Raw genomic sequence first — 25,000 nt, 5'->3', positions numbered from 1 at the left:
TTAATTATTTGTATATAGTAAACTATAATATAGCGATTGAAGGAGTTGGGATTTGAAACCACAGTTTTGGGCCTCCTGGTAACACTAGTTTAAAACAGAAGACAATGGTGGCCTGGAATTCATAGTCCAAGTTTTTTGTCCGAAAAGTGATAACATTTATTTATTTTTAAGAAAGTAAGAATTTAATTGAATACATTTATTTCAGACATATGAAAAATAATAATACTTAAAAAAAAAAATCAGTTCAAATTAGTTCACAAATAAAAAAGCTTTTTGCAACATATATTCAATAAACCACCATTCATATGTCTAAACGGAGTAAAAACTAATTAAAGAAAAACGCCCAACCCTAGAAGGCTTCATATGGAATATTAGTTTTATGTATATTTTATATTTCACACTATATATGTAATTTCTGCTATTTTTTTTTCTTCAGGCTCCATGTGACAACGGTTCCAAAATCCAAAACTACGTTCTCCAATGGGATGAGGTAATTATAAATTTTTTATTTATTTATAATGAACACTGCACCACACGATCATGTCTTTAAGCTATAGTGCGTAACTTCTGTCACCCTCAGTTTATAAACACTGCCATACTGAGAAATACAGAGAGACTTTTGTGGAGCTGACAAGCTTAATCAACTTTGGTTCAACTCATTTGGCGATGGCTTGAATATAACAAAACATTAATTTTAGTGCTGTCAAACGATTAAAATATTTAATCGCGATTAATCGCATTAATGTCATAGTTAACTCGCGATTAATAAAATGATCTATTCTAGCCTAAATGTCCCTTGATTTCTTTTTGTCACATTATTTCTTCTCATTTTAATGCTCTTATCACACCCATTCTCTACACCCTTGTAATTCAGTGTATTTATTATAAAATATCATAATTTGCAATTCAGTGCAAATAGCCCATATGTAGATCCCCCCACACCTACCCCTACAACAGCATACCGCATAGCATTTATTATAGGCTACTATCTATGCAGCATACACAATCATAATTGGAACTTTTTTATTTAAAAACCAAACCATAAAACAACATAGGGTAGGCTTATATAAAACAAGTATTAAGGCTAAATTAAACTGGTTGTTTTAGGCCTAAATGTTTTGGCAGTCGTTTATCCACGGCTTATTTCAGACTGTGGTGTAGACACACCATACGCTTGTGTGCAGGTGGATGACATGGCGCTGCTGCAGCCGAGGCTTCAGTCGCCCTTCGTAGCGAAAATGAAAGTGAAAATGAATGACTGCCGGCTGCCACTAACATTCATGGAGGTTTTGGTGGAGGCGCAGGGTTATAAGTAGGACTTTAGCAAATGTCAAGCTTTCTTTTCTGTTATTTTTTCCCGTAGTCCCAGAGTCACAACCATGGTGTCACAACACGAAAGAAGCTACTAGTGAAGGTCGCGTAGCTGAGCTAGGAACTGCTAGGTTCCGGTTTATACTTCAAAATAAAAGTCCGAATTGACTAGACGTTTAGCCGTTTAGCCAGTTAAATGATTTTAATGTGGAATTACGCTGTAGGACATGTTCCGTTAGAATTAACAGTAACTAAACTGCGAGCCATATGTATAGTTTGTGGTGTTTCAATTGTTCTAACATTACTAGTTGATGCAACAGCATGTGAAGAAAAAAACACAACGTTTGCCATGACGAGCGTTAATCGCGCAATAAAAAAATTATCGCCGTTAAAATGGGTTTGCGTTAACGCCGTTAATAACGCGTTAAACTGACAGCACTAATTAATTTATATGAAAAAAGTTACGCACTATAGCTTTAAATTTGAACTGTTCTTCCCAAATATTCTTAATAACTAAAGACGGTGTTTTGGCACAGGGTAAGGGCACAGGAACGTACGAGCAGTGCTACTATGGACCTCAGAAGCAGTACAGAGTGACCAAGCTTTCTCCTGCTTCTAGATACTCCTTCCGCCTTGCCGCCAAAAATGACATTGGTCTCAGGTAGGAAGTTGGAACCATAACACATTGCCACATTATTTCTTTGTTGTTGTTGGATTTATGACACAATAAGTATTTTGCACCAATCACAGCAGTTCTCAGCTCGAACTTTACCATAAAAACAATGACTGTTGCCATGGAAATAGTTTGATATGGCCACGCCCACACAGTCCTTTTTTTATACTAAGTTTATAATAATAATGAACATTTATTTTCTGATTTTATCGAGACACACATTTTTTGTTGTTGTTACTATTTAAGACCAGGTTTCCAGAGGCTTAAAAGCTTCAAGGTCACCTTTTAAAATGCTTGAAAAGTACTTCAATTCATTCTTAAAACAACTGGATGAACCCTGATTCTTTCTCTCTCTCTCACTCACTCACTCACTCACTCACTCACTCACTCACTCACTCACTCACTCACTCACTCACTCACTCACTCACTCACTCACTCACTCACTCACTCACTCACTCACTCACTCTCTCACTCTCTCACTCTCTCTCTCTCTCTCACACACACACTCACACACACCCCCCCCCCATCCCACCCCCTCTCCAGTGAGTACAGTGAGCCCGTAGACCTGTTCACGTCCTGCAGTGTGCCTGTGCCACCCTGCCCCCCTGACCTCTCCCTGGCTGGAGTCACCTGGCTGTGTGTCAAGTGGCAGCGGCCCATCAGCTCCCCCAAAGAGGACGACATCTACTATGTACTGGAGATGGACGAGGAAGGATCGGTAGGTCTAGAAGTCTGTTTTCTCTCTCTCTCTCTCCCTCTGTCTCTTTCTCCCTCTGTCAATCTCTCTCTCTGTCTCTCTCTCTCTTTCCGTCTCTTCCTCTCCCTCTGTCTCCCTTTCTCCCCCCCTCTCTCTCCTTCTGTCTCCCTCTCTCTCTCTTCTCTTTCTCTCTCTCCCCCTCTCTCTCCCTCTTTCTCCCTCTCTCTTTGTGGTTGGAAGAGGAAGGCTCTGTATGTCTATGAGTCTATTTTTAAACATCTTATGAGGAACAAAACGGTGAAAACACCAAAACACTCTAGTTGAACAAAAGTAAAAAAAGCCTTTATTGATGCGGCTAATGCACTGGCAGAAAGAATAAAATATGCTCCATCTAACGAGGAACTTTTTAATGTTTCTGTGAGTCTAATTGTTCTTCTGATTATTGCACATATTGGAAAGTAACCTACAAAATTGCAACCGCCTTTCAAACTCCAAGGCATTTTTACAAGAGGTCATCAAATGTACATGATCTCCTAGGTGAATTTTTCCTGGTTAATATGTAAAAAAAAAAATCCAAATTCCTATGTCAGGGGGCTAACCGCCACCTGTCCGTAATGTGTTAGCGCTGAATAAAAAATGCAGTGTTGATACACAGGCTAACGCGCCCCACACACATCCTACCTCTACTGCGCGTCTACCTCGGGTCTGCGTCTGGCTTTTGGTCACAGACTGTGAAATCAACGTAGAGCGAGCACACATCCAACCTCAGACGCACTGCTGAGGCGCGTCGGAGGCACGTCTGCAGCGCCGCTCCCCTTCACCTCAGGAGGCTCGCCTATTTTTTTCTGAGAGCAGCGCGTCTCTCTCGCGTCTCTGTGCTTTAACTGATAGAGAAATACTCTGTTGACAGTCATACCAGCAGCATTCACTCTAGTTACACGTTTACCCGGTGTGTTTATTTCAAAATAAAACATCCCTCAGTCGTATACGCGAATAATCCCTTTATTTCACGATTTAATTGTGCAATCAAAATCCGAGGGATTTAAAACCTAATTTTCAATTAGTTCTGGCATTTCATTTTTGGATAAATGACACATATAGAGATCCAATATAGTGAAGAAATAAAAAAGATCATGATGAGCGCAACAGTTTTCCGTTGCTCTATCTGTGTCTACGGCCTTCTTCTTCCCCGACCACACCCCCCTCTCTCTCTCCCGTATAAATCAGTAAAGTGATTTTTGAAATACTCTGCTGAGAGTCATATTGACTTCATACTGGCAGCTTTCGCTGTAGTTTCACAATTTCCTGGTGTGTCCCCTTCAAAATAAAACTTCCAACAAGCGAAAATATGGCAAAAAAAAAAGAAAAAAAATGGCAATGGGGCGCACGGATTACTGTCCAGACTCAATATAAATCATATGCATCATAGATGACATGAAAGAACTTCATTTTTAATGGGAATTATCTATGAAAACTCTATGTAGAAAGATAGGGCTTTTAGAAACAGCGCTGCAGCAGCAGCTGCTGAGACGTTGCATGTGTGTCCGAGAAAAGTCCGAGAGAGGCAGCAGTAAGGTAACGCGACGCGCTCCAGAGGTAGACGCAGGATGTGTGTGGGGCGCGTAAGTCATGCATTAACACTGGATTGTTTTTTCAGCACACACAGCCATTGTTTGTTGTCACTCCTGCCTGCAGACATAGCGCCTGCCTTTGAAAACACCTAAAAGTTCCCCTGTCCCCTGTAGCTGTGTGTGTGTGTGTGTGTGTGTGTGTGTGTGTGTGTGTGTCTGCTTGTGTGTCTGTCTGTCTGTCTGTAGTAGCACTCCACTCTGTTTCCGTGGCTACACTGTCTCTCCTATAAAGCCCTGTCTCACTCTCTTCCTTGTCTGTGTCTCACCTCTTTGTTTCAGGGTTATGGATTCCAGCCGAGCTACGACGGTGAGGAGCTCAGCTGCACCGTCAGAAACCTGCACCGCAGCACCAAGTACAAGTTCAGGGTGAGAGATAAGAGTGCGCTGTTATGATTTAAATTCATGTAGAATCGCTGGACATATAAATAATAAAAGTTATTTTTTATTACCTTAGAATGAGCCTTTTATATTTACATAGGAGCGGGGCGCTGAGGCCTCCAAGTTGCACCACAATGTTTCTACTAGGGGTGTGAACGTTTACAAAAATGTCTAACCGTGTACACGACGGAATTTTTTTCGTGTACACGGTTAACCGTGACGTCATTGTCTTCGCGCGCCTGCCGTCCTGTAGGCGCGCGCACACACACACACACACATACGCGTTCGTTCGCCTGTAAACACACAGTTGAAATGAACTACGCTCGTTTACACACCTCTTATAATAGGTCCATGGCACAAACACAAACACACACACACGTTCGCCTGACATGTGCGCCGTCATTATCGCGCTTCATTCATTTCCTGATTAATATAGCCTATCGCTTTCTACATGTCCACGTTCATGCAGGTTGAACAGGTGTTATAAAGTTCGGGCTACTTACGAGCTTAGTTCACGTCAACCGAGTAACTTTAATCTTTAGGTTATCTTTCATCACTCTTCCGTGGCTGTGAGTCGAGCACCGGCACGGCGACTCCCCGTGTGTGTGTGTGTGTGTGTGTGTGTGTGTGCGCGCGCCGATACACACACTCACACACTCGCCGAGGGACAGACCGATTCGGCAGACTAGCTTTTATCATCCCCAATTAGTTTAGGCCTACTAGTGATGTAAAATCAATAAATACGTGTCTCCAGAACATATTTAAAAACTTTGAAAAAAAGACAATTTTAAATTTGAAGATTTTTTTTTTTAAACGGTTTTCGTTTATTGATTTTTCCTAAACGGTTATGATTTACTAAACGGTTACACGTGTACACGTGCACACCCCTAGTTTCTACAGTAGCACAGATAGTCCAACCACAGAGCCTTATGTTTTGTCATTGGTGTGAGCAACAGGTGTAATATAGGCTGTGTCTGTATCTGTGTGTGTGTGAATTAATTAATTTATTTATTTATTTATTTATTTATTTATTTATTTATTTATTTATTTATTTATTTATTTATTTATTTTTTTTTTTTTTTTTTTTTTTTTTTTTTTTTTTTTTTTTTTATTATGTGTCATGTCCAAACAAGGACCCATCCCCTTCAGGATTATAAGACACCAACAACTGTATCAAATTCAAATGATAACATTCACTTCTTGTAAATGGTGATCACATTTCACAGTAGGATAACAAGGAAACAGACGCAAACAAAAGAAAAGAAAAGAATAGCAAACGTAAAGATCTCATTTATAAGTGTTTTTTGTTCTCTTGGCCCAGGCGTGTGTGTGTGTGTGTGTGTGTGTGTGTGTGTGTGTGTGTGTGTGTGTGTGTGTGTGTGTGTGTGTGTGTGTGTGTGTGTGTGTGTGTGTGTGTGTGTGTGTGTGTGTGTGTGTGTGTGTGTGTGTGTGTGTGTGTGTGTGTGTGTGTGTGTGTGTGTGTGTGTGTGTGACAAGCTTTAGCGAGGGAGCGTACAGAGGCACACACACACTATGACTCATCTGTTTGCAGCAACTGACAGCACAAACACTCTTCTGTGTATAACATGCTGGTCACAGTTTGGGATTTCCATTTAGACATTTTTTTTCTGACCAATAACCGCCACTCATTAAAGGTGTTAATATTCTATATATACTTTATTTCAGTGAACACACAGTACAGACAGGTAGCGAATCATGAGGAGATATTCATTGATTTGGACAAAAAGTGATTTTGACGACGAGCGTTCTCCAGAATCACTGACTCCATCTTTAATTTTTGAAGTGTGTGTGTGTGTGTTGCCTGCTGAGAACAGACATCACTACATCATTACACTGCACTGCGGGGTATTTGGAAATGCAAAGAGAGAGGGAGGGAGTCTAGAGAGTGACTAAATGAACATTTCTATCATTTGTATAATTTGTAGCATATGGTAGATTCTTTTGGTAATACAAACCCTTCTATCTGGAGTGTGCCAGCAGTGTCTTAAAAGCAGTACAAGTATTGAATTTCCTTTATAAGGCTCTTACATGTTTTGATTTCCCTTTTAAATTCTTGTAGAGGGGTCGTTATGTGACAAATAAGCACTTTTGGATTTTGATATTGAGTTTAGACACATACTTCAAGGCAAGTTTATTTATATAGCACAATTCAGACACAAGGCCATTCAAAGTGCTTTACAGGGGCATGAAATACATCAAGATTAAAATACATCAAGTATAGAATAGACATTAGAAAAGCAAATGTAAAATATGACTTAAACCTATTTCCGTGGGACTCTAACCCACTTCACAATGATATTGGTACAGTTTATCAATGTGAGTATATTCATTTGAGTTTTTATTAATGTGCGTTAAAAGTACTTTAAAATCAGTCAGAATTTCCATTATATCCTTCCTACTTTTGCCAGTATAGCCTTGACGTTGGCATGTCAATTTAATTTTAAGTTGCATATAAACGGTATTAAAATCACTTAGAGATAACTTGGATCTTTCTGGGGGCACGCTGTATCCAGAATTGCTTTTATAAATTATTTGGTGTGGATTTGTCTGGCTCTGTGAGTCAAGCTTCCTAATTCCTTTAACCTTGTATTTATTTTTAAGATTTTTTTGCATTTTCAAGCTATATTTGATAGTATAGAGTTGAAATGGGGAGACAGACAGAGAGAGGGGGGGGGGATGACCTGCAGTAAAGGTCAACGGGTCGGATTTAAACCCACGACAACTGCAACCAGGCCTAAGCCAATATGGTACACGCTCTATCCACTACATATTTATTAATATGATCATTATGTTCATATAAGTGGTGGACAGATATTAATACTTGTTGTCACCTACTGTCAAACATAGGAATGTTAAGGAGGTGCAGAGGGGGCACTTAACATGCCTGTTGCCTGCTGCTTCCTCTGATAACTGAGTTTAATTTTAGCACAACAGACTGACTATGAAGTCGTAAACGCTAGTAGTAGGAATAGAACCACTTGTGTAATTAAAGAATAAAAACCTATTCTGAATTTAAAGGAGGTTGAAGTAATTCTTTATTTTTGTGCTTGTCAAGAAAATAATAACGAAACCAACAATGCAAATGACTGTTGCTAAATTATTTTTCTCTCTCTGTCTGTAGCACTCAGTCCCAAGGCCATTTCTTCCTTCTGAAAAGATAGATATTCATTAAAAAGGGTTACAAATACATGGTTTCGTTTAAGAAAAAAATTATAAAAAAAAGTAATTTTCAACTATTTTCATACGGACACTACCTAATAGAAATTCCCATCCAGATGCACAGCAGACCTTGAATTTATTGTTTATAAGTTTTTCAACTTATAATAATGTGTTGATCTCGTCTAGCTTATGTTTTACTGTATTGCAAATATTATATAATAATATATTATAAGGAACATCATGTGTCCTTGTGGTAATAGCTTCTGTGTGACTGTCTGTTTATGACAGGTCAAGTTTAGTCCCCGGTGATTCATCTAAACCATTTAGTCAAGAGTCAGAGAGTCAAACCGGTTAGAATGAAAACACGTCAGAATGAGAGAGTGAGTGGAATGACGGAGAGAGACAAATAAAAGAGAAAAAAATATATGTAATTATATACAGAGAACTAAGCCACATTATTGCTAGCCTGGGCTCTGTATTAACATCAGTTTTTTTAGCACACACACACACACACACACACACACACACACACACACACACACACACACACACACACACACACACACACACACACACACACACAGACAGTATGGACAGGTCGTGAGGAGATATTTACTGATTTTGACAAAGTGATTTTGACAAGCATTTTCCAGAATCACTGGCTCATTAACTGTATCCTCACTACATGTGTTTTCATGCTCTCTCCTCCATTTTAAATTCTCGTTGTACATAGTATTATAACAATTCTATTCTATGGTATTTTGTTAATACGCACGGGGTGAGCGAAAATGTAATTTCAAATGGTGTGTGTGTGTGTGTGTGTGTGTGTGTGTGTGTGTGTGTGTGTGTGTGTGTGTGTGTGTGTGTGTGTGTGTGTGTGTGTGTGTGTGTGTGTGTGTGTGTGTGTGTGTGTGTGTGTGTGTGTGTGTGTGTGTGTGTGTGTGTGTGTGTGTCTTACATTGCATGTGTGTGTTTCAATTGACAAATAAAGCGACTTAACTTAACTTAACATACATCAACTGTATCTATTGTATTGCAGGTGGCAGCGTATAACTCAGAGGGAAAGAGCAACCCGAGTCCTGTGGTTGAGTTCATCACAAACCCCGACCGGCCCAGCTGTCCCTGTAGACCTGTCATCAGAGGCAGGGTCCAGCCCAACAGCTTTAAGATGGCATGGGGTGAGTGTACTCGTTTTTATAGCATTTTTTTTTACATGTTTTTAGGTACAAAACTGATCATAAATCAGACAATTAACAACATATGAACAAATCCTTCTGTAATAACCTTCAGAATAGTGCTGAGAATGATTATGAAAAGTTTAGTTGATGTACAGTAAGTTATTTAGAAGTTGAGATTTTTGGTTCAGAGTGTTGAAAAAAATAAACTAATGTTGAGATAATGGCCGTTAAAGATGGTTGTATAGGAGAAATAAACAGACGCATAGAGTCAAATAAACACCTGAATGTACATTTCAGATCTTTTTATTTATACTAGATGAAAGAAGACATGTTAAGGCTCAATTATTGAGTTAATTGTCCTACATATCGTAGTAGAAATGGAGTTGCTGACATGACCAGGCTACGTAGTTGAGACTTGTGTATGTTCATTTTAATAAATCATTTCTTATGTTTTGGTTTGTCATTTAGAACCTCCAAAGGAGAACGGTGGAGCAGAAATTACCAAATATGTTGTGGAACTGTCTGAAGGCTTGAGCGGTAAGTTCCAAATGGTGACAATAGAAAATACCTTTTGTGAAAATCAGTGAATATCTTCTCACGATCCGCTACCTGTCTGTACTGTGTGCGCTGAAAAGAAAATCCAGTGTTAATACACAGCATAGGCTCTGTAAACTGGCATGTTACTAGCTACGGTGGTCCCCTTTGTTAACATACCCCTTGTCGACATACCATTTTACAGAGCATAGGCTGTGTATTAACACTGGATTTTTTTTCAGTGCTCACACACAGTACGGACAGGTAGTGGATCATGAAGAGATATTCACTGATTCTGACACAAAAGGATTTTGACAACAAGAATTCTCCAGAATCACTGACTCCACCTTTTAATGTGAACATTATCTTTATGGAGATTGCAGACATTAGTTAATTAAACTAAATTAAAACTGTGTTGTGCCTTTAATCAGTTTTTCCCTCCTGTCTCCCATGTTATTGGTCACTGTCTTTTTATGTTTCTTGCCAGGGTGTAACTGTAAACGTAATTTCCTTGCTCTGTGTAAACATGTGCAATGACAAATAAAGCTGATTCTGATTCTATAGGGTTGTCATGGGAGCTGGTTTACTCACAACACACACGCACGCACACATATATACACACACACACACACACATAACATGTATTTATGCCTGCAGGGTTGTCATGGGAGCTGGTTTACTCAGGGCCGGCCATGGAGCATGTGTGTGAAGGTCTGAAGCCGGGCTGCTCCTATCAGACCAGAGTCTACTGCATGAGTGAGGGAGGGCAGAGTCCGGTGAGGCACAACGCACGCACGCACACATATACACACACATACATTGTTACACACACATACATTGTTATACACACATACATTGTTTCACTCACTCACTCACTCACTCACTCACTCACTCACTCACTCACTCACTCACTCACTCACTGTCACACACAGTCTCACACACAGTATATTTATGTTTGACATTTCTAACCACGAATAAAACGGTACAAAATAAAAAACATTAATTTCCATTTAAAAAAAGACCAAAAGTATTGTGTATTATATTGAGAACTTTCACACACAGTGTTTGTATTTCAAAATGAATGAATCTTTCATCTGTCCGTTTTATAATTGAACCTACGACCAGTATAATCTTTACATTTGAATCCATGACACATATTTTCTAACCTATAGTTTTTTTTTCTTACTCAAAATAGTCTTTGTAACCCTCTTTAACAATGACGATCCCTCCACCCAATTATGTAAACAAGACTCTCACAGCTTTCAATTGGACAATTTTCACTTTTCAGACCTTTGCACTGTTATGTGTGAGTCAGTGAGTGAGTGTGTGTGTGTGTGTGTGTGTGACTGCATCCAATTGAGTTTGTTGACAAACTATTCTATTATTTATTTATTCTATGTTATTCATGCATATTTTATAACCTACATTATTATTTTTTACGAACTCAAAATGGATTTACAATTACAAATGCAGGATCCCTTCACCATTGTAAACAAAGACACTCACATAATTGGCCGATGCATTCACAACAATGTAGATAGTAAAAACAAAAATTGTGCATTGTTTTTCTATTTGCCCGCTGTAACATTAAATTTCTTGGCTGTTACTCTGTTAACCGTTTTGTCAGGCGTGAACCACACCACATCACCACGGTTGATGTGCTAAATTTTCCATGAATAATTCTATATATTTTTTCTTGCACTCTATTTCTGGTGCATTTTAATAGGGAATTGCGATTCATACAGTGTCCTATGTAGAGAGATTCATTAAACTATGCGTCCTGGTGTGTAAGCACAAGACAAAGGCCTCGCTAGTCGATTAGCCGCCGCCGCGTGTAGCACAGGATGTTTTTCTTAATTAGTTCAGTTCACAGACACTTTTCATCAGATGTTAGTGCATGCATTTATTCATAGCAAGGGCTTGTAAAGGAAAAATGAGTCATATTTTTGTGTGTGTTAGAGATCGTGCCTTTTGGTGCTGCAGTGCAATGTGACATAACGCTCACATGTTTTGCCTTTTGTCACATAAGTTGAGATTCGTAGAAGATATTTTTTACCTTCACACGCAATCCATAGAAGAAAAAAAAGATTCTATAATTTTTTTTTTGCACACAGCACTGAGACATGCTGTCTTCTGATTGGTCAATCACGGAATTCTACAGACAGACATGTAGTTTAGTCAGTACTCTTCTTATTCATCCACGCATAATCGCATATTGTAGCTTGAATCAGTCTTGCTACAATAATCTGTTGAAGATTACACTTGTTATCGTGTGTGTGTGTGTGTGTGTGTGTGTGTGTGTGTGTGTGTGTGTGTGTGTGTGTGTGTGTGTGTGTGTGTGTGTGTGTGTGTGTGTGTGTGTGTGTGTGTGTGTGTGTGTGTGTGTGTGTGTGTGTGTGTGTGTGTGTGTGTGTGTGTGTGTGTGTGTGTGTGTGTGTGTGTGTGTGTGTCTCTGTGTCTCTCTGTGTGTTTGTGTGTGTCGTTTGTGGAGATTAACATTGTACTTGTTTCTTCTTCTCTTCTTTCATTACTTGCGGTGTTGTGCTCCCTCTCCAGCTGTCTGAGACCCTCCAGGTCGGGACGCCCGCGGTGCCCCCCGGACCCTGCCAACTCCCTCGCCTGGTGGGCAAGCCCAAAGCTAGAGAACTGCTGCTACGCTGGGGTCAGTGTCTGTCTGTCTGTCTGTCTGTCTGTCTGTCTGTCTCTATGTCTCTATGTCACTCTGTCTGTCTGTGTGTCTGTCTGTCTGTCTGTCTGTCTGTCTGTCTCTATGTCACTCTCTCCCTGTCTGTGTGTCTCTCTCTCTGTCTGTCTTTGTCTCTCTCCCTCTCTCTAAGAATGATCCAAAATGCCTCCAAAACATGTTTCCCAGGGCCAAACAAACTCCTGTTTATTGATTGTCCCCCTGTTGCTTCCCCAGGCCCGTCCCAGTCAGACGGAGGCAGCCCCGTGTCCCACTACAGTGTGTCAGTGAGCGGGTCGGAGTGTGAGGAGAGAGAGGTGTACCAGGGGCCAGACACAGACTGCTGTGTGGCCGGGTTACTGCCCGGGAAGACCTACTGCTTCAGGCTCAAGGCTGCTAACAAAGCCGGGGTGAGAACCACTGGAAATACTCTCTGTCTGTCTCTGTCTGTCTATGTCTCTCTCTGTCTGTCTCTCCGTCTCTCTCTGTCTGTCTGTCTGTCTGTCTGTCTGTCTGTCTGTCTGTCTGTCTGTCTGTCTGTCTGTCTGTCTGTCTGTCTGTCTGTCTCTCTCTCTCTCTCTCTCTCTCTCTGTCTGTCTCTCTCTGTCTCTCTCTCTCACTGGAAAAACACATCTAGGATTACTGAAGGAGTATAAGGGCAACTTTGAGTAAATAAAAAAATAACAATAAATTTTTAATAAATATTTTTGAACATGGACAATATTATTTGAGTTACTTATTTGTTGCTTATATGTCGCTGAGGATACCACCTGTACCAATTGTCAAAAAATTAATTAAAGAATTGTGCTACATGCTATCAACTAGGGCTGCAACAACGAATCGATTAAAATCGATTACTAAAAGCGTTGGCAACAAATTTGGTCATCGATTCGTTGAGTCGCGCGATTAATACGTCACTCGTAGGCGCGGCACTGTTTACATCCAGCCGCCGACAGGTTCATGCACGCCCACAGCGAGCCTTCCACACGTGAAGCGTTTTAAAAAAAAAAAACTCCTTCAACTCAGTATCCGTCTAGTCCAAAAAAACTCTGGTTGCGTTCCGAATCGCATACTTTCTACATAGTATGTAGAAAAAAGATTTAGGATGTCCCGATTCTTGTGGCCAGATTTAGGATGGTTAGAAGTACCCGGATGTCCTAATTCATGCGGCCAAGATTGTTAGTGTTGAAAAGTGCATCCTATTTGGGCGATTCTGACCCACAATCCAGTGCGCACGTGAAGTGACGTAACATCGACGAAGCCTCCATATGAAAACAAACGGGGATGCGACGGATATAAAAGCAAGAGGCAAGATCAAGGCGCAATGTTATGATGAAATAAGAGAGTAAAGTATGTCCCAATAGTATGCCTACTGCATCCTAACTAGATTATTTTTATCGTCGGATGTAGTATGTAGAATAGAAAAAAGAAAGAGTATGCGATTCGGAACGCAACCTCTGTCAGCTGCTGCTGCTGCAGACGTTGTGCAGACGTGCTCGGAGAGTCGGCATCGGCGCATCAACAGTCATTCAAAGCAGCGGCAGTAATCGCACAACCGAACGGTGTAGAAAGTCCAGTCAGTTAAAAACAGTAATCCAGATTCTAAATCCATGTTAAAATCGGAAGGATATAGAGCTAGTTAGCTTAAAAAAAGTAGCAAACATATGTAATGTGATGTGTTCAGGCCAACTCAGTAATATGATTGATGTGTTCAAATGCAACACAAAAACAAAGAAATTTGAGATTTTGGCGAACTTGTTTTCCCAGCAATATAAAATAGATAGTAAAGATGGAATTATGACCTGTTTAATGTCCTATCTTGAGCTATGATCATATCAGCAATTAAAGCAATAATACAAGTTCTATTTCAACAAAATAATAGAAAAGTATCAATAGTGATATCAATAAAGACTTGGATCGTTAAGGAGTCTCGAAAATGGTATCAATAAAAATTAACAATCTCCTGTCATCTGAGAGAAATTAAGATGATTTAATTTTTTTAACCGGTAGTATTTATTTTTTATCCGATTCATCAAAGAAATAATCGACCGATTAATCGATTATTAAAATAATCGTTAGTAGCAGCCCTACTATCGACCTTTCTCTCTTCAAATATGAATTTATATTTTTTTCTCATATACTAAATTATTTGTGTTATTCTGTGCCCATAGTTTGGGCCTCTGTCGGAGCCGTTTGAGGTGACGACCGGCCCCGGGGCCCCTGAGCAGTGCCGGGCTCCTTCCACCACCTGCAAGTCACCCAGCTGTGTGGTGCTCAGCTGGGAGGTAAGTCTGACCTCATTTAAAAGAAAAAATACATTGTAACATTACATTCATCACTGGCTCGATCCAATTAGCACCTTTAAATAAAGGCTATCGTGTTATCCTATCACTGTGTCATCAGTTTAAGTGCTTATGAGCTTTCTGATTGGTGTGTGTGTTCTAGGCCCCTCCCTGTAACGGCGCCCCTGTGACAGAGTTTCGAGTGGAGTGGGGCGCGGCTGAAGGCTCCATGCAGGTGTGTTACAGCGGAGCGGGACTGTCCCACGAGATGAAAGGCTTACTGCCCGCTAACAACTACTTCTGCAGAGTACAGGTGAGCACTGCATTCACTAGGTCAATATTGTTAATAAGAAAGTGTTCTTAATGTTTTAACTGTAAAAAAATAAAAGTTAAATAAAAAAAATTATAAAAAACTATATGATTTGTTTTACATTTTCTCTGTTTCATAATGTTAAACAATGAATGTGCCTTTGTCCACATCATTATAAAAAAAAAATCAACTGAAGACGTCCATCTAATCTTTAGATAAAAACTTAAAATATATGAAAACAAATTGGGTGCGAAATTAGTCATTAATCGTCCTTCCTATTAACATTTCAACATATTTACCTTTGCCACGAACCTTTCCTAGCTGACCTAGAGACAGTGGAAGTACAGCCAATCATAACCCCAATCACACACATCTTTTCGGATAGCCCACCTTAGGGCCGTTCCCTGCTAGAGCGGCCCCTCTTGCGCATGTTGTACTTTGTTTGAACTCTTGCAGCCTCTTTTGTAGTCCAAAAAAAACAGAGCCTACACTTGATATGACTTGTTGAGAGCCTTCTGATGTAATGTTTACAGTGGAACTCCCCCTTGTGGTCAAACATGGACATTACATGTTAGAGTTAACATTGAGTTGGTAGGCTAGTAGGATGTCCTAGAGGTAAGAGGTTCCTCACAGTAACCATGAGGTCTCTGGTTCCTCCTCCCAGTAACCATGAGGTCTCTGGTTCCTCATCCCAGTAACCATGAGGTCTCTGGTTCCTCCTCCCAGTAACCATGAGGTCTCTGGTTCCTCATCCCAGTAACCATGAGGTCTCTGGTTCCTCCTCCCAGTAACCATGAGGTCTCTGGTTCCTCCTCCCAGTAACCATGAGGTCTCTGGTTCCTCCTCCCAGTAACCATGAGGTCTCTGGTTCGTCATCTCTACCATTGTGTCCTTGAGCAAGACACTTAACCCCAAACTGCTCCAGGGGCGCTGTACTATGGCTGACCCTGCGCTCTGACCCCCTCCGAAGTGTGGTAACTTGAGAGGGGATATGTGAAAAGACGAATTTCAATGTGCCTTGTGTGAATTGACTAATAAAGATAACTTAACTCTTATTATATGTCTTTCTGTCTCCCAGGCTGTGAATGCTGCCGGCGTGGGTCCCTTCAGTGATGCAGTGCTGTGCCAGACTCCCTGCTCCGTGCCCGCAGCCGTCAGCAAAATCTACGCTCTGAAAGAACCGGAGCTACAGCGTTACCAAACTCCTTTAGACGCTGCCGAGGAAGACGAAGAAGAGGACGAGGATATTAGTGATTTAAAAACGCCGCCATTTTACAGCCCGTCCACCTGCCTGGGCATCAGCTGGGAGGAGCCATGTGATCACGGGGCTGAAATCACGTCATATCTCATAGACCTCGGAGAGAGACAGCCGGTCAACGTGGGTCCAGTCACCAAACACATTATACAGCATCTGCAACCAGACACCAGCTACAGGTAGGGGGCCTTAGTCGTTTTAAAGCTATAGTGTGTAAAAATGTTTGTGTGTGTGTGTGTGAAAAGGTTTGAAAGGTGTTGCATTATGTTTGCTAGGAGCTATTTTATTTTAAAGGTGGAGTCTGTGATTCTGGAGAATGCTTGCTGTCAAATAGTTTTTTTGTCAAAATATGTGAATGTCTCTTCATGACCCACTAGCTGTCCTTACTGTGTGTGCACTGATAATACACAGCCTAGGCTCTGTAAACTGATATATATTAACTACGTAAGGGTTTATAAACAAAGGGGCCTATGCTGTGTATTACCAGTCCACTGTTTATTTTTTGTTGTCAGCACACACACACTACGGACAGCGGGTAGTGGATCTTGAGGAGATATTCACTGATTTTGACAAACAATGATTTTAACAACAAGCGTTCTCCAGAATCACCACTTCCACAGTCACTACAGTATATTATGTTATTAACATGTCATATATACTGACATGTTAATATCATAATACTAACTATCCAAGCTAAATGATCTGTTAAGGGGTAGGACTAGATACGTTTTTTTTTACTTCCTCCTACCCCCTTTCGAGCATCTAGAAAGTGTGCCTGTTGTTTATTTTATTTTTTTGCTTTAGTTTTTTATTCATTCTATTACTATTCAAACTTCTTTAAAGGGGCACTGTGTAATATGACATCATCAAGAAAGTTCTAGAATGCAACGCTCCCTGGGTAACCCACCCCTTTTGAATAATAACAGAAGCTACAGTGGCCTTCAAGGGCAAGAACAATTCTAAATTCTAAACAATGCACCTGATGACATTCCAACCAACATGGATGCCTCCATAAGACCTACCTGCTCAATGTACAAAATGTAATATTTGTAATTCTCCGCTCAGGTGGATGATTCAGATTTTTGGCAGAGGTGATTTTACACCAATAAAGACATATTTATGAATGAGGATATTGATTTTAGCTAATAAATCACTTAAAATGTTACACAGTGTCCCTTTAATGTATTACTTTCCTCCCTTCCCCCCAGGCTGCGTATCCAGGCCCTGAACAGCCTTGGCGCGGGCCCGTTCTCTCACACCATTAAGCTGAAGACGAAGCCCCTTCCTCCCCCTCCGCCCCGGCTGGAGCTGACGGCCTCCAGCCACCAGACGCTGCGGCTGAAGTGGGGCGAGGGGCCGGTGAAGGCAGCCAGCCAGGACCTCCTACAGTACCAGCTCACCATGGGCGACAAGAGCGGCAGGTGGGTGGACCCAATGACAATGATTACTCGCATCTTTGGTATCTCTGCCCACCTCTCTTTCTTTCTCTCTTTCACTCACTCACTCACTCACTCACTCACTCACTCACTCACTCACTCACTCACTCACTCACTCACTCACCAACCATGGGCGACAAGAGCGGCCGGTGGGTGGACCGATAGACATATTACACCAGATTGACTCAATTCATGCAGATTCTCCATTAGATTATTTCTTCTGTCGCCAGTATTGACGTGACGTTGGCATTTTAAGTCGCACTAAAAAGGTTTTAAAAAGTCTTACATTTTACTTGGGGATCCCTGGGGGTACCCTGGTTAAGTGGGGTCATACATTGATGTTAGGATGCGGTCCATGCGTGTGCTATAATTTAAATGTTTTATTTCTCATTCACTTTTCTAATGTGTATTCTTGACGTATTTTAATCTTGCCCATGTAAAGCACTTTGAATGGCCTTGTTTCTGAATTGTGCTATAGAAATAAACTTGCCTTGCTTTGCCTTCAGCAATGTACAATTGACTCACAATGGTCAAACCAACTAGACCTAGTGGGCACTGTACGAATGCCTAGTGTGAATGTGGCATCAGTGCCTTTCTTTAAGAGGAGCCAGGGACCAATCATTTGCGTTCACTGAAGGCTTTACCTCACCTAGCTGCACCCACACTGTTGTTGTAATAACACAGGATTCCTCATGGGGGTCGACAGAAGTTACGCATTATAGCTTCAAGCCGCTTTAATATTTTTTTCCAGAGAATTCACTGGTCTTGTTGCTTTTTGTCATTTCCTCACTAAACCCTTTCTTTCCTCTCTCCCTGTCCGTGTTGTTTGCAGATTCCTGTCGCTGTACAAAGGTCCGCTGCACACACACAAGGTCCAGCGGCTGAACGAGTGCACCTCCTACACCTTCCGCATCCAGGCCTTCAATGAGGCAGGAGAGGGGCACTTCTCCACTGTTTACACTTTCACCACCCCACGCTCCCCTCCTGCTCCCATTAAAGGTACTGCCTGTCTGTCTGCCTGTCTGTCTGCCTGTCTGTCTGTCTGTCTGTCTGTCTGTCTGTCTGTCTGTCCGTCTGTCCGTCTGTCTCTCTGTCTGTCTGTCTGTCTGTCTGCCTGTGTTGTTCTGTATGTCTGTCTGTCTGTCTGTCTGCCTGCCTGTGTTGTTCTGTATGTCTGTCTGTCTCTCTGTCTGTCTGTTTGTCAGTGTTTAACCGTGTGCTCTCTCTCCCTCTCAGCCCCTAAAGTTGAGCGTCTGGAAGAGAACTCTTGTGAGGTCACATGGGAGCCCCTGCTGCCGATGAAGGGAGACCCTGTTATCTACAGCCTGCAGAGTATGATGGGCAACTCTGACTTCAAACAGGTAACTGCTGCTGCTCTATCAGCGCTGTTTTGGAGAAATGAAGTGAAATACAACTTCCACTGTTAGCGGACTCATCATGTCATTGTTTGCTACTCCCTCTAAGTGTTGTTTTGTGTTTTTTACTAGAAATGCAGTTGACTTGTCTGTTAAAGGTGGAGTCAGTGATTCTGGAGAACGCTTGTTGTCAAAATCAGAGAATATCTCCTCATGATCCAGTACCTGTTTGTACTGTGTGTGCGCTGAAGAAAAGCCTGGTGTTAATACTAGCGACCTCTCCATACTGTGTGCTAAAAAAAATCTAGTGTTAATACACAGCCTAGGCTCTGTAAACTGGTATGTAAACAAAGGGGGCCCACTGTAGCTCGCAACATGCCTGTTTACAGAACCTAGGCTGTAACACTGGCTTTATTTATTTATTGTATGGACAGGTAGCTAGTGTGGATCGTGAGGAGATATTTACTCATTTTGAAAAAAAAAATTTACAACAAGCATTCTCCAGAATCACTGACTCCCCCTTTAACCCATTGATGACTATGGCAATCTAGGATGCATGTCCTTAATGCCTGAGGGTTTTCTGAAAAAATAGTACGAATTGTCAAGTCTACCAAAACCTTAATATCTAAGCCTGTGTAGCACATAGAAACATGAAATAAAATACATTTAAAAGTTAAGGTACACAGGTTTTATTTAAACATGCTCCCTTAGCGCTTACAAACCAACAAATATTTCTAAAAATCGTCAAAATTAGATGAATTCGAAAATTATTAAATATTGTTAATAAATAGATGCAATGTGTTGTGTGATTTTCATCAGTAGTCTATAGTAGACCTTGATTCTGCGCACCAAACGCCACAAACTGTTCTGTCGCCGACATAGCCGGCGTATTTTTATTATTATTTATTTTTATTTTTTTATTGACGTGATTTTCGGCAAACCACACAACTTTTGGGTGGTCACGTGGTCTTAAAAAAATCAACAAAACCCACCTCATGTGTATTTGAACCAATGACAGTGCATTCTATGCTGGGAATGCCATGAAAATTAGATAAAGTAATAATGCTGCGCGACGCAGCATCAGGCAGGAGAGCCAATGTGGCATCGCGCAGCAGCCGTCATCAATGGGTTAAAACATTCATTTAAACATTGGGGAATGAGTTTCTACGTGCATCCCTAATTTATATTTATATAAGGGCTGTCAAAATGAACGTGTTAATCGTTTGACAGGCCTAATTTATAAATATAAATCTATCTTAACGTCGGTTTACTGACCTGCTATCCGTCAAAGTGGCGCTTTTTATGCAAATGAAGATACAGATGGATTCAGGGCCGATATATTTTAACCATTCTTTGCAGCGTTTTGTATCTGTCACCTCTGGCTTCGTATTGTTATTACCATTATGCAAAGGTCATTGATCCATTAGCTTCCTGCCAGGCGTCTCAGTGTTCCCTGCAGTCATGTTAACCTGGAGAAATGGCCACCGCGGTTTATGCTAATGTCACCACATCGTACATGGCTATCGAATCAGCCAGTTAGAGAATATATATGGCTGTCGTTCCACATGAAGAAGTTTCTGTCAATACTGTCGGTTGCAGTGGCCTCGACTTTGAAAGCCCATATTTAAGAAATGAGAATTATTCGTTTTCTGAGGACAATGGTTTTGATTGAGGCATTTTGGTGTTTAGTGTAACAGAGATTTAAGAGAGATGCGTTTAGGCTCTAGTCAGGTCGTCTTCGCAGAGGGTAACACATATCACACATGGTGAAATCTAGGGTTAGGATTAACAGGACAGCTGGGCCAAGGGAAGACTGAGGAAAGGCGGAGGGAAGAAAAACCTCATTCATTGTATTATAATAGCGATTTTATAATGATAGAACGCCGGTTCCATATGAGTGAAGTATTCCTTTAAAGCGGATACGAGTAACATTTAAATATCTTTTAAACAACCTCATGTTTCCTCTGATAATCATAAATTACCTTTAACAGCAAACGAGACCATCAGTGCAAAGAAAGACGTTTTTATATAGTTTTTATTACTGCTTTTGGTCTGGTCGCACACCCAGTCCGATTTTCGGTTCGCTCGTGCAGGCTCTATGGTCACATATCCGTATTGGTTGCAGATTTCAGTGTGGCGCTGCAACGCGATTTGAGAAGCCTATCCCTCCAGGTGAGGGAAGGGGAGCGGGAGCCTTGTTTGAGACAGTTATTTGTCGTCATAAATGACTGATAACGGGGCTGAACCATCAAAGAAAAAAAAGAGAATGCAATGAAGAAAAGCGAAAAGGGAGAGTGAGTGATAGGCGGGCGGGAGGACGTTGCCAAGCAACGTGTATACAATTTCACGAGAGCGAAACTAGACTGCTAAATGAATGAGCGGTTGGTACTAACACAAAGTTTGCTTTGCTTCACCATCATCAGATAACCATTATCTGAAATAGTCATTATTTACATCAACAACACAAACACATTACCTCATCGTGATCCATAGTCTACTAACTGCCGTCTCTCATTCATTCGCTTTCTGTGAGGACACAGCTCCGTGAGAGAGAGAGTAGTTAGGTGACGCTGCTGAATCAACTCATTGCAAGCAGGTGTGTGTACTGACTGGCATTAGTTGATGCAGTGTCAAAACCACTCTCACGGAGCCGAAAAGAGTCCTCACACTTTCAACACACGAACATGCACTATATTGCGCCCTTCTCAGTCCACGCTCACGCGCCTGGCACGAGCATTTGCGACAGCGGGCGTCGTAAAAATACTACCGCTTTTGTCCAAAGGGGACGCCAACGTGCCATCTTACTCGTAGTGCCTTTAAGAAAAAAAAATCAGCAATATCCCATATCACAGTAATATACAAACCCAAATGTTAAAAGAAGGCTTAAAAAATTAATAAAAAACGCAAACGTATCTTTTCACTATCTTTCTTTCTTTCGTCCTCATTCTGATTCTGATTGATTTTTTTGAAATGTCTGAAATAAATTCAATCAATCAATCAATCAATCAATCAATCAATCAATCAATCCATTCTAACCCCTTCTCCCCTTCTCCTCCTCAGACCTACAGAGGCCCTGCTAGCTGCTTCCATGTGACTAACCTTCAGCCCAGCAGCGACTACCGTTTCCGGGTGTGTGCTATCCGTCAGTGCCAGGACTGTCCGGAGCTCAGCGGTCCCTACAGCCCGACAGTGACGCTCTCCCCGCAGCGTAGCGACATAGCGGCTAGCTCCGGTGGGACGTCCGGTGCTTCTGGCTCCCGCGGCTCGACCGAGTCCAACCGCAGCCGACGGAGCCTCACGGACGAACAGTGCGCGTTCCTGCTACTCATGGTGTTCGCGGTGATCGCTATTCTTATCGCTTTTGTCATCCAGTACTTTGTCATCAAATGAGCTGGTTGTTGGAATTAGCTTATAGCGTGCAGTATAGCTAGCTTGCAGGGTTATAGCTTTATACTTTACCCCACTCTCTCTCTCTCTCTCTCTCTGTCTCTCTATTTCTGCGTCTCTCTCTCTATCTATCTATCTATCTATCTATCTATCTATCTATCTATCTATCTATCTATCTATCTATCTATTTGTTGTTTTGTATTCTTGTTTTGTTTTGTACTTAATTGTTTTCCGTTGTCAACAGAGTAATCACAATATGCCGCTATATGATATGGGGGTTATAGCAGTTAAAGGTGCAGTCAGTGATTCTGGACAACGCTTGTTGCCAAAATCTTTTTTGTCAACTCCTCACGATTCGCTACCTGTCCGTACTGTGTGTGCGCTGATAATAAATCCAGTTTTAAAACACAGCCTGTGCTCTGTAAACGGGCATGTTGCTAGCTATGGGTGGGTTTACATAGCCTTTGTTTACAAACCAGTTTACAGAGCCTAGGCTTTGTATTAACACCAGATTATTGTTTTAAGCGCACACACAGTACAGACAGGTAGTGGACCGTGCGGAGATATTCACTGATTTTGACAAAAAAGTGATTTGTACAACAAGCGTTCTCCAGAATCATTCACTCCATCTTCAAAAATGTAAACCCACCTTTTTGACTCTCCTGCCTTTGTCACCTTGCTACCCCAACTATGTGGATCTGTTGTTCAAATGAATTGAGATTTAAAATTCATCATTTTCAATATTCCTGTGCGAAAAATGAACTCGGACTCGGCAGGAATATGGTTTGTTTTGGGACGAGGGTCGGGGGTGGGTAAGGGGCCGCTTTCCAACCTCATGTACTAGTTGATTACGTGCGTGTGTGTATAGCAAACAAGTCATTATTTATACTTCCATTTATGTGTCCAGTATAAAAACAGTTTTTTGATAGGCGTGTTCCCAAAAAAAAAAAAAATTTAATATAGGTCGTGTGTCATTACATTAGCCTATGTGCTGTTTGATTCTGGGACCTAGTTGGCCAGTTGTTTGCACAGTGGGGTGTGTGTGTTTGTTTGTGTATGTGTGTGTGTGTCTGCCTGTGTGTGTGCGCCTGTGTGTATTTGTGTGTATGTGTGCACCCAGATAGTGTAAAACGGTATGTAGTTAGTGCCACACATGGTACACGGCTGGGAGGGCTTTCAAGGGCAGTTGAAGGGACTTAACGCAAACCCCTCTCCCCCTTTTACTTGAGTGTAAGGGGGTCTAGTGAAAGAATTGAAGGAAATTGAAAAAGCTTGTTCACATTATAGAAGCGTTGATCTAGCACTTTCCGATTCCCTTTTTGATGTTCAGAATGTTTAAGGATGCAAAAATTGACTGGAGAAATGTTCGTATATTTTTGTACAGTGAAGACATTGAGGACCTGTGAGTTTGAGAAGTTTAACGAAGAAAAGAAAATATGCTCGATATGAAAGTGAGGTTAGGAAAACAAGACGAAAACCAAACTTAACGGTGAATTCTAATTATTTTTACTATCATATAGTTATACTGCTGCTTTACTCTGAAAAATTGTTGTTCAGCACAAAAAATGTATGCTTAAATATATGTTTAATTTTATTATATAATTATTATTATACATTTTATTTTTATTTTCCGTTTCCCCCCCAGTTATTAATTTTGCACCTTAGTGGAAAGAAAACCTGGACTGTCTTGGTCTTGTACTTGTGATGCATTTTATAGAACACATTTTGAAGATTGTGCAGAAGCCCTTCTTGTGTTTTTTTGGGTGTTTTAAAGTTGTAGTACCACATCATGGGTCACTGAAACGAAAAGATTGAAAAAAATATATATACAGGAGAAGAAAAAAAACTAGTACGTACCAGTTGTTTCAGAGGCCTTAATTGGAGAGGAACAATTTCTTAATTTCTCTGAAAAAGTCGTTTGATTTTTATGTTTAAGTGTTTAGAAAAATGTGTTCTATTTCATTTTATTTTGCATTTTTTGCAACTTTTATTTGATGTTTAGTAAAAAAAACATTCTGTACGCAAATCATGGCCGAAAAATGAAAGTAGTTCTACGTGTTACCTTTTTGATTTCTTTTGATTTTTCTTACGTCAGGTTATAAACATGTATGTGAAGTATATTTTTTTATAATGTTGAATTAATATAAGTTAAAAACTCTCCAGAGAAAATAATAAAAAGTCCTAAAGTACTCGTCATCGCTCGTGGCAATGCATATTATGGCAAGATACAAACAATGTGTAATAATCATGTACCACCTCCTCTGTGAAATCTCAATTTGCCTTTTTCTGTGTGAGTTCAAAAGTATTCGTAAAAAAAAACTGATTTTTCTTCGGGCTGAGCTTGTCGGTTGGTTGGTGAATCTGGCTGTGTAGAGTCTGGTGTTGTTTGGGTTTTGGGAGGGCAGAGAAAAACTGCTGTTGCAACTGTAAAAGAAGAAAATATAATTTAAAGGTGTTGCGAGGAACTTTTTGAATATTTTGGAAACAGTCTAATTTTTCCGTCTGATGATCATAAATTAACATGTATCAACAAACGAAACCATCAGTGCAAAGAATGCTATTTTTATATAGTTTTTCTTAATGCCTTTTCCATGGGTATACGCTCACCCAGGAACTACAACTGGCGTAGTAAAAACACTACGGCTTCTGTCCAGTGGGGGTGCAAGAATTAACACAAACTGAAAGTTCCTCGGAGCACCTTTTAAATTAC

The 25,000-nt window shown here is 40.8% G+C and overlaps 1 protein-coding gene across 1 annotated transcript in view; it reads left to right on the top strand.

Annotated features, from left to right (window-relative positions):
• fndc3a (fibronectin type III domain containing 3A) overlaps nt 1-24,994 on the top strand; it is a 77,746-nt gene extending 52,752 nt beyond the window's left edge. The window contains exons 12-27 of the mRNA XM_080053272.1: nt 437-490; nt 1,848-1,972; nt 2,528-2,702; nt 4,592-4,678; nt 8,910-9,048; nt 9,517-9,585; nt 10,240-10,358; nt 12,139-12,244; nt 12,503-12,675; nt 14,437-14,550; nt 14,711-14,860; nt 15,936-16,291; nt 17,321-17,533; nt 18,381-18,547; nt 18,785-18,909; nt 21,964-24,994. Coding sequence (XP_079909398.1) covers nt 437-490; nt 1,848-1,972; nt 2,528-2,702; nt 4,592-4,678; nt 8,910-9,048; nt 9,517-9,585; nt 10,240-10,358; nt 12,139-12,244; nt 12,503-12,675; nt 14,437-14,550; nt 14,711-14,860; nt 15,936-16,291; nt 17,321-17,533; nt 18,381-18,547; nt 18,785-18,909; nt 21,964-22,293 — 2,502 coding nt within the window. The 3' untranslated portion in view covers nt 22,294-24,994. The remainder of the gene's footprint in view (nt 1-436; nt 491-1,847; nt 1,973-2,527; nt 2,703-4,591; nt 4,679-8,909; nt 9,049-9,516; nt 9,586-10,239; nt 10,359-12,138; nt 12,245-12,502; nt 12,676-14,436; nt 14,551-14,710; nt 14,861-15,935; nt 16,292-17,320; nt 17,534-18,380; nt 18,548-18,784; nt 18,910-21,963) is intronic.
• The last annotated feature ends 6 nt before the right edge of the window (nt 24,995-25,000 follow it).

The sequence above is a fragment of the Ammodytes marinus genome (genome assembly GCF_949987685.1).
Source record: "Ammodytes marinus genome assembly, chromosome: 3".
NCBI lineage: Eukaryota > Metazoa > Chordata > Actinopteri > Uranoscopiformes > Ammodytidae > Ammodytes > Ammodytes marinus.
The sequence above is the reverse complement of the archived record's forward strand: the minus strand, read 5'-3'. Positions and strand labels throughout refer to the sequence as shown.